Genomic DNA, 10,776 nt, shown 5'->3' on the forward strand with positions numbered 1-10,776 from the left:
ATCAGTCTCAATGCGTTTTCTTCTTTGTAGTGCCCATTTTCCATGCCTTTAATCATTTTTGCTAAGTTCCTTTGGACTTTATCCAAGTTTCTGTGTCATGTTTAAACTGTGTGGCCCCCACAAAGACCTCAAGAGGTTAAAGAAATAAAACACAAAGATTCCCCTGTGGCTGAAGAAGGTTATACTACAGCTGAATAAAATTAATAAACTTTCAACAGCTTATCTGAAAGCCTGATAATCAATGTATTTACTAAAATGCTCACCCAGAGTGGCTGGAGCATGTGTGAAAGTGGAGCTGGAAGAGGGAACGTTCTCACTATAATTTTACTCACATGAACATCGATCATAAAAGTTCAGTGACCAACACTTTGGCCAAATTTCTGGAACCCACATGAGCACCTGAGGCAAACGAAAACCTGTGGTATAGCAGGCCCCTGTGGACGTTGGATTTACACGAATTTGATTGGTGGTCTTAGGAAGGTTTGAAGTAGAACGGGTGCTGGAGAAGGCAAAAGGGACCAGATGTGAACATAACCAAAAAACACCACTGTGACTGGCACTTCAGAGCACCTTTGCTGACAAACTTTGCATGGAGTCAGAAACGTAATGGATGAAAAAAGCCACTTTCTGACAACTGAAGACGGCACACGTGAAGCGCACAGCCAGGGCAGGACTAAGCAAATGCAAGCTGTGATTTTATCAGCAGCATGTTCCTGAAGGACGAGCATCTTGATAAAGGAAGGGAAAACTCATAGTTTATGAGACATGGAAGGGGGCATGGGAGGAACCCCATTCACCAGGCCTCCCAGTTTCATGGAAAGATGCGCTTCCTAGAGTGGCACCCGGACCTCTCTCCCCAGCTTACCTGACTGGCTGGGCCACACAGGCTTTCTCTTTCGAACCTGCCTGCCCACAGAGGGTGCCCTTTGGACCTGCTCCTGCCATGTGTCGGGTGGACTCTGCATCTGTGTTACAGAGGCCAGCAGCAGTCCAGCTGGGCTGGTAACTGGGTGGGTAAATTTGTCTCATTTGGAAATGGAGTCTCAGAAACCCCACTGAGACCATGCACCTGAGCATTCCTTCAGTCCAGCTTCTGTCAATAATAAAACCTTTATTTTTATCTCCTCTCTCTGTTCCTCAACTGGTGAATTCAGGAGGCAAGAGAGGAGTTGTACCTGCTTCTTCCCCGAAAGCCTGACAGGAATTTTAGACATCCCAGAATCTTCATTTGATTTAAGCATTTCTTCCTCCTTTCAGAATAGTGGATGCAAGAAAACTGAGAAGCCATTTAAGCTGCTTCTGAGCAGGAAGGAGAGAGCACAGAGTCAGTGGCTGCTGCCCACTCCCCAACCCCACATCTCTTTGGAATATGGCTAGAAAGGCAAAATAACAAATGTCTGTCCTTGCCTTCCCCTAGCCTTCCAAAGGCACACATTTTCCAACTGAGCAGCTCCTCTAAGAATCAATCAGTGCTGAGGCCTTAGACGAAAAAGAGAAGAGTACTTCGTCACCATCGAGAATCTGAGGAGCCACGGACGAAGCCTCCATCTGTAGATAAGGAAGGTGTGGCTTTGTCCGAAGAGGTACGTCCAACCACCAAGAATGGCACTTTCAAGCTCAAAGGCATTGCTCTCGACTTCCGTTTTCTGTTCCAACACAACACACTCCCGTCAATCATGGTGGCTCAAATCATGGCAGTGACTCTCCAGATGGGAAGGTGGATCAGACTCCATGTGAGGCATCAATGTTACATACAGTTTTTTAAAGTCTCCAGGTAAGATTCTGACTCACCTCTCTCTGCGGTCAGGCCTGGATATAAATCCAGGTATTGCTCCTTAGTAGGTATATTAATGTTAACAAGTTACTATCCGAGCTTCAACAGCCTTATCTATAAAATGGGAATAATAATCTATCCAATCTGTCTTGCAGGCCTATCCTTAGGACTAAAGGAGATTACATTTAGATCAAGACTTAGTTTCTGACTTGGAACAACCAATGGCTACTGTATCAATTCAGGATAGCCTAGGATATGCTGCAGTAACAAACAACCCTGGTGTTTCAGTGGCTTCACACAAAACAGTGCGCTTCTTGCTAATACCAAGTCCACTGCAGATCTAAGCGGCTCTCCAGAGCACCTGTCATCCTCACCCGGAAATTCAGGCCCCCTGAAATTACAGAACAAAGCCTCCTGTGTGATCCTACTGCAGGGAAGAGAGCACGGGAGGATCTCACACGAAATTACAGTTCCCACATGAAACTAGCATATGTCACTTCTGCCCACAATTCCCTTCTTCCCTCAAGAATACAGAAGTAAAATCTAATACGCAATCTAGGCTGTTCATATAGCTCAGGGAAGACAGTCCAAACTAGGCAAGCTACTGAACAGAAGTGGAAATGACTTCCCTTCTGCCAAACAAGGCAAAATGCGGCAATAATACGTGCCCACCGGAAGACAGAGAACACAGCTTCATCTCTGAAAGGCAAAACACGGCAATAATACGTGCCCACCGGAAGAGAGAGAACATAGCGTCATCTCTGAAAGATGAAGACCAACGGCCGCAGTTACTGTGGTACTTGTAAAAGCAGCAAGGCAAAATAAAACCAACACAAAAAGAATCTGCATTAGGAGCGTATCTTAGCTGGTTTTCAAGGAGTAATGAATCACCTCTACCATTACTCTGGGCTTTCTCCACCAGAAGGTACTGACTTAGCGACCGTCTGTCAATAGGAAAAACGACTCCGTTGAGCTGGGTATAAAATCCTAGGAGCGCTGCATGATGCATGTGCTGTGCATCTTCTCGGCGGCCTCCTTCTCCCTCTTTTGGCTCTCAAAGCTAGAAACCATTGAACATCTAGACAGGCTGCCAGTAAATATCCAATGGCCTATACTAATTTTTTAAAGCCTCAAAATGATTTTATCTGGTTCATACTTAAAAGAAATCACTACTGATGTTAACAAAGCCCTGACCAAGCAGGATTCCCTTAACCCAAGGGCTTTGCATCAGTTTCCTTGTGTCCTGTGCTCCTAAAGCAGCAACTAGCCCCACTGAGGGAGCTGCTGTCCCCACAGTGCACCGCTGACAGCAGTCGGTACAACCAACACAGCAGAGTAGCATAGAAAGTAATCCATCAGCAGCTTTGTTTTTGACCACATAAGCACCGAAAACCAAACCTAAAAGTCATGGGAGGAGAGGAGGCATTGAATCTGAGGATTCCTTGAATTTAGCCAAACACATATAAATATTTCAGCACACTTCACAGGATTTCATATATACTTACCTTCTTCTCTCTTTCTGCATAAATAATAGGCTCACATCTCTTCTTCTCAACACTTTTTCCTTTCTTTTCCAAGACAGAGTCTCGCTCTGTCGCCAGGCTGGAGTGCAATGGCGCAATCTCGGCTCACTGCAACCTCTGCCTCCCAGGTTCAAGCAATTCTCCTGCCTCAGCCTCCCAAATAGCTGGGATTACAGACAGGTGTCACCATGCCTGGCTAATTTCTATATTTTTAGTAGAGATGGGGTTTCACCATGTTGGCCAGGCTGGTCTTGAACTCCTGACCTCGTGATCCACCCACCTCAACCTCCCAAAGTGGGGGATTATAGGCCTGAACCACGGCGCCCAGCCTCTCTTTCTTCTTCTTCTTTTTTTTTTTTTTTTTGAGACAGTCTCAGTTTGTCTCCAGGCTGGATTGCAGTGGCACAATCTCAGCTCACTGCAACCTCTGCTTCCCGGGTTCAAGCCATTCTCCTGCCTCAGCCTCCCATGTTGCTGGGACTATAGGCATCCGCCACCACACCTGGCTAATTTTTTTGTATTTTTAGTAGAGATGGGGTTTCACCATGTTGGTCAGGATGGTCTCAATCTCTTGACCTCGTGATCCACCCGCCTCGGCCTCCCAAAGTGCTGGGATTACAGGCGTGAGTCACTGCGCCCGGCCCTCTCTTTCCTTTCTAACGGGGCTTTTCCTGCTTTGATTAATCCTATTTTGGTTTAGTTTCTCAGCAGGAGTGACTCACATTCCCAGTGCTTGGAAGAAATGCAGCATACCACTCCCTCAAGTGTTTTTCCCTTCCCAGCAAGTCCCCCCACACAAACCTGAAGTCGGCCTCAGAAGGTGAGAAGGGTGTCTCTGTTGCCGGATCACCCGATGAGCACGGCTCCATCTTCACTTCTGTCCAGCATCCCACTGCAATTGTGAAGGTGGAGGCTGGCATCGGCATGGTTACGTAGTAATACCAGCTTGAGCACCCTATAAACAGGAAGAGAAAACCCGTAATGAGGCCAATATATGATTCTGGGCTCTGCTGTGTAATTTCCTCTCTTGCGGCACTTGAAGAGCTTTTGCGATAAGCTGGTGAGAGCCAGCTCTTGGCGGTCGGTCACGTCAGCAGAAAGGGCACTACTTCAGGTCTCAGGGAAAGCACAGGAGGGACGACGGCTTCAAGGCAACTAGGAAGGTCTGGTCTCTTCCACGGATCAGTCTGAAGCCCTTCACGTGAGGGCAGCAGTGCAGGGGTCCCTCTCAGCTGTACACACAGCAGGCTGTATGCTCCTACAGACAGAATATGTCTCATTCATCCAACACAGTATTTAGCATTTAAAAAATGCTCAATTGATACCAGTTGAATGAGTGAAAGAGTGAGCAAAGCAATGATTGCTTTGTGCTGTAACTATCTTGTCCAAATTCAATTCAGGCCAATCTAAACACATGAGACTAGGGAAGGGGGACACTTGGGTTTTCACGCCCACTCTGAAATTAATTAGCTGTGGGAGTTCAGGTCTTACCCTTAGTCCCTTTTATCTGTTTAGCTGGTCTTCCACTCCTTGCTGAGCAGATGAAAAGCAGGTGTAGAGGTTCAACGGAGCCAAGGACTCCTAACTAACTAGTTTGTAACAGGACTGGGATTAGAGCTGGGGCTCCCCATTCCAGTTGAGGGTGTACTCTCCACTTGGTCCAAACCTTAGAGGCTTTTTATCAAAGGAATGCATGGCTGATAACTTATAACACTATCCTCTCCTCATTTCTAAGATGTAAAAATGACTTTCACGTTTCTGAAATCTGAATGTGTCATACAACCTGATTTAACATAGTATTTTTTCTGAGCATCTGCTATACATTAATCATGTGTCTTAAGAAGAATTGACATCATCTTTTTTAAACTTTTATTTTAGGTTCAGGTGTAAGTTTGTGTAACAAACTTGGGTAAATTGCATCATGGGGCAGGGTGGGAGCCGGTTTAGTGTATAGATTATTTTGTCACCCAGGTAATAAGCATAGTGCTCAACAGGTAGTTTTTCTTTTTTGAGACAGGGTCTCGCTCTGTTGCCCGGGTTGGAATGCAGTGGTGTGATCACAGTTCACTGCAGGCTCAACTTCTTGTATACCCAATATCCAATGTCTCAAGTGATTCTCCCACCTCACCCTCCCAAGTAGCTGGGACTACAGGTATATGCCACCACACCCACCCAGCTTAATTTTTTTGTTTTTGTTTTTTTTTAGAGAGACAGGTTCTCACTATGTTGCTCAGGCTAGTCTTGAACTCCTGGGCTCAAGCAGTCCTCCCACCTTGGCCTCCTGAAGTGCTGGGATTACAGGCTTGAGCTACTGTGCCCAGCCTGATAGGTAGCTTTTCTGTCCTCACCCTCTTCCCACCCTCCACCCTCCAGTAGGCCCTGGTGTCTGTTGTTCCCTTCTTTGTATCCGTGTGTACTCAGTGTTCACCTCCCACTATAGGTAAGAACGTGCAGTATTTGGTTTTCTGATGCTGTGTTAGTTCACTTAGGATAATGACCTCCAGCCCCATCCATATTGCTGCAAAGGACATTATCTCATTCTTTTTTATGACTGCACAGTATTCCACGGTGTAGATGTACCGCATTTCTTTATTCAGTCTAACATCGATAGGCATTTAAGTTGACCCAATGTCTTTGCTATGGGATATCACCTTCTGTTACGGAACACGTTTCTCATCTCCTCATGCTCCCAGAGGGAGGAGCTTCTGTTAGCACAAATCTCTTCCGGCCCTTCACACCCTCCTTCAGAGAAACAGCTATCGTTCTTTTTCTTGCCTTAAGTTTTAGAGGTTTAAACACATCTGACATCCAATCACTGACCAAACTGGCCTATGGTTGTCCAATGTGGTCCGTGATCGGATGTCAAATTCCGAGCTGAAATATTAACATGCCCCTACTGGCCGGTAGACCTAACACGACATTTTTTAAAGTGCTTTACCAGTAAAAACCAAGAATAGAGATTAGATTTTGATCTCCATGTGCACAGTTCCTTTGTCTATCTCAAAACAAATTCTGAACTCAGGAAGGTAGGACTTAGTTAAAAATAAATAATACTTTGGTGAGATTCAAGTTTGGAAGCCATGAAGGGAGTTACTTGAAAGAGAGACACAAAAGGACATGGTCAGAACTGGACACCCCCAGAGCCAGCCATTCTCTCCAACCTGCCTGGAAGCTGTGCCCTGCTTCTGGAGCCACAATGGCCGCTCTTGAGACCCCTTTCTTTGTAGCTAAGAAGTTGAAGGTAGGCCAGGAGCTGTGGCTGCAATTCCAGCACTTTGGGAGGCCGAGGTGGGTGGATCACTTGAGGTCAGGAGTTCGAGGCCAGCCTGGGTAACATGGTGAAACCCCATCTCTACCAAAAGCACAAAAATTAGCCAGGTGTGCTGGCACGTGCCTGTAATCCCAACTACTTGAGAGGCTGAGGCAGGAGAATTGCTTGAACCTGGGAGGCAGAGGGTGCAGTGAGCCGAGATCGTGCAACTGCACTCCAGCCTGGGTGAGACTAGGTCTCCAACAAAAAGAACAAGTTGAAGGCATACTCCTCCTTAAAGGGACAATTAAATCCAGAGACACTGAAGCCAATCAAGTGATAGCTTCTACTGGGCATGAAGCAAAACCACAGCCTCAAAGAGAATCACTGCTATGATTCCAAGACAGTAAGAAGGAGGTAGGGACAGTCACAGATGTCTTGATGAAAGAATGACATGGATATGACACGATGGGCTATACGGACTCCACCTCTCCTATTTTTCTGTCTTCCCATAACTACCTACATTCCCTGGAACCCAATGCCTCCCATGACTGCGCCATAAAAGCTTTCATTTTCTACTGGAAACACAATGAGAGTTGAAGCAGGTAGAAAGGAGTGTGCAGATGGAAGAAGGAGGAGGAAGTTATGGGTAAGGAACTAAATCTTTTGAAAGGCTCTGGCATAAAAAAAAAAAAAAAACTAAAAAAAAAACACATTTTCTTAATCAAAGGGCTGTGGTCTGTCATTCCTTCTCTGAAGTAAATGTTAGAGTTTACCAAGAACCATTAGAATTTCCTTGTTAAAAATTCAGACCCTTGGCAGTTCAGTAAATAAGCAGCAATGGTGAGGCTTTCAGGTAAAAAGAGAAGTTTAAATGTATGAGGCCGAGGCCACCTTTACTTCCTCCCCAAACTCCATTCAGGAACAGTAAAAGAATTTCTATTCTAAAGACACGAACCAACAAGGACAGAGAGAATAAAGCGGGAGACAATTGCTGCAGAATATTGGAAGCTAGAACGCAGATGGAAGAGTGACAAACGACACAGCAGACCTGAATCCAGACCTGAATCCTAAGTTGGCAGTGGGGAAAGATAAGACCCACCTCATTTTTTACCCCTTAGAAGCTCCAAAAGGCTCTAGGGTAGAGGAAATGCTAAACTAAGCAGGCCTGGCTGCACATCTAAGAAGTGGCCAGATCCATAGATGTTCTCCCCCACCCTGCACACCTGGGCTATTTGCCCATCCCACATGTACCCCAACAAATAACTGGAAGTTTGTTTTCCAGAAAGACTAAAGGGAGAGCCTCTGAACTGGCAGCTGTGGTGCTGGAGGAGGAATGGCACAGTTGAAGGTACGTGAATGGAACTAGATGAATACATGCACATAGGATGCTGAGGCCACCAGCCGTCCTCCCTTATTTTGTTCTAGAAGGGTGGCAGCCAGGCTTTCACTGTCTAGGCAAGAGACTGAAAGAAGGGGACCAGCTTAAGAAATGAGTCTATGGTGAAGCTGATGGCTGACAAGCCCTCCAAATGTATTCACAGCTTCTGATTCATATTTCAGTGCCCTGCTCCTGAATGCTTGCACGCAAGCTTCCAGGTACCCTTAGAAAGCCGCTAATGCAAAATCAAGATCCAAAAGGACAAGCAAATGGGAAAAAAAAACAAAGCGTAAGACAATTAGTAACTCCATCCAAGAAAAAAATTAACATGTACAGAAATAATAATGGAGCCACAGTTTTGCTACAAGGCTTAGCTCTTAATAATACACAAACATACAATGATATAAACGAAGGCTGGATGCGGTGGCCCACCTATGTGATCCTAGCACTTTGGGAGGCCTAGGTAAAAGGATCACATCAGACCAGTAGTTTAAGACCAGCCTGGGCAACACAGGGGGATCCCACCACTACAAAAAAAAATGTTTTTCAATTAGCCAGGTGCATTGGTGGAGCCTGCCTGTGATCATGTACTTGGGAGGCTGAGGTAGGAGGATCACTTGGGCCCAGGAGGTCAGGCTGCAGTACAGCTGTGATCACACCACTATACTCCAGCCTGGGTGACAGAGGAAGACCCTATGTCAAAAATAATAATAATATAAATGAAGAATACTGATCTAATCAACATTATGATATTAATTACACTGAGAAGACAGGATTTTAGGAAGGGGGCCTGTGTATGACGAAGTTGGGGGAGAGAGCAGGACAGCTAAATTACTTACCTGCCACAGGGGGAAGACCAACCCTGAACAATAAAGCGTCTTATTGAAGGACATGCAGGTAAATATCAAGGAATCAGCCAAAAGAGGTGAAAGTGGTTACTTCTAAAAAGCAGGAAAAATGGAGGAACAGAGATTACAAAGGATTGCTGCTTGGGAAAATGGTTACAATAAACCCATCAGAATTACTTGACTCTTTAAATATTGCATCTTTAATACAAAATAATTGAACTAATCAATTAAGCAAAAGTTAATCTTAACAGAAAAAGAATAACACGTCTGGTACTGAGGTACTATTAAAGTGATGAAATAAAACTCAGAGGAAAGAAGCAATTGAGAGAGAAGGAGCAGGCACTAGCCTATTAAGAAATCCTTTTAAGAATGAAGCGCCAGGCACCACAGGCTTTCTCCCTACATTTGGCTGAATTTGTGACCTGATTTTCTTGTTGCTGCCTGTCTGGTTCTTGCGCCATCCACCTGGTCCATGGCAAGATGATGCTTGTGGAAACAGCGGAGATGAAACCACTCCCAAGAGGAAACACTGCTAATGGAGTAGGAGGAATCTGTCAGATCCCTGCACAAGGTCAACAGAAGTCCACAGAGAACGCCCAACCCCATCACAACCCAGCACCTCGATCAGAATCTGTACCCTCGAGGTGACGTGGGGAGGCCACAGGAAGTCACAGCGGGAGGAGGCAGGGGAGAGAAATGGAGATTAGCAATTAAAAAGTCAGAAACCTTAAATGACCCAGAGTTAGAGAGTGAGATAGCAATAGTGGTAACAGAACCTGAGGTGAGTCCAATAAAAATATGTTAAAACTGTCATTGCTTCCTCACAGTCTTTTCTGAAATTCAATACTGGAAATAAAACAATTGTTTTTTAAATATCACCCAAATTCATATTTTAAGTGCTCAAGATGATTTCCTCCTGTACAGCACACAAGTTTTTTTTATTTTCTTAGATTCCTAAAGTTCCTCTACTCAGTGGAGCTCATTTGGAATCCACTGTTTCCGTCTGCAAGCTCTTAAAAGCAAAAAGGTTTTCTTGGATCCCAAATGACAGTCAAATCAGGGCAGATCACTTGGCTGGGCCAAATAAGGACCAGCCAGAAACCCAATTCCCAAAGACCCTGGTCGAACTCTTCTCAGACGCTTCTCACTAGAGTCTGGCCCTGGGCTTCCTGCCTGGATCCTGGTTGAATGCTAGAGCCAGCGCTGAGATCACGGAGCGCGGCTAGTGCTCTGGAGAAGGTTTTCATTAGCTCCCCGCCATGAGGACCTTTCTAGTATCCTCATTGGGTAGAAAAGTCTCTTTTGAGTTGTCTGTTGCTGGATTATTCCAATGAGTCCAATCGTACGTGAAGACTGCCCGCTCCACAGGGAACAGCACCTAACCTTATCTTCCAATCAGCCTACAAAACTGCAAAGAATAACGTAGAAATATTGCCTCAGAAAGCAGAGCATGCATTCCCAAGACAAAGATAAATAATTTCGGGATTGTCTATTGTTTCGAATAAGCCTACCTTGCAAGAGAGTTAATGACAGTGTATTGCTTTTGGATATGTCCATTCACTGAGTTTCACCTCTGGAATCTGACAGCTGGGGTTCGAGTCCCTGCTCTGCACTTACCAGTCTGGGCACATCACTTGATTTCTCTAATGCATCGGTTTCCTCATGTGTAACAAGAGAATGATCACAGTATCTCGCTGTGAGGATTAAGTTAGGGTTCAGTTAGATAATCTACAGAGTGATCACTAGGCATAATAACTGGCACAAAGTAAGTGTTGAAGAAACGTTAGCTGCTTGTCACCATCTGCTGTTGTTGTTCTTCATCTGCAAGCTCTCAGCTTTACAGCTGTCTGCCCTTGATGCTCAGGCTGATTTTCTGAAGGCAGAGGCAAAGAATGCTGAAGGTATGGTTGCCACATGTGTACTGAAAACCGTGACCTGATGAGGCCCACATCTGGGGTTTAAGGTTGAATGGCATTAAACACAGCACACACAAAGCGATC

The 10,776-nt window shown here is 45.3% G+C and overlaps 1 protein-coding gene across 1 annotated transcript in view; it reads right to left on the bottom strand.

The window, feature by feature from the left end:
• The window catches only part of LOC105536617 (chromosome unknown open reading frame, human C9orf3), a 404,528-nt gene that overhangs the window by 329,635 nt on the left and 64,117 nt on the right, over positions 1-10,776 (bottom strand). Inside the window, 1 exon segment of the mRNA XM_011976020.1 lies at positions 4,099-4,252. Within this exon segment, the coding sequence (XP_011831410.1) occupies positions 4,099-4,252 (154 nt within the window).

Source organism: Mandrillus leucophaeus, unplaced genomic scaffold (assembly GCF_000951045.1).
Source record: "Mandrillus leucophaeus isolate KB7577 unplaced genomic scaffold, Mleu.le_1.0 Scaffold161, whole genome shotgun sequence".
Lineage (NCBI taxonomy): Eukaryota > Metazoa > Chordata > Mammalia > Primates > Cercopithecidae > Mandrillus > Mandrillus leucophaeus.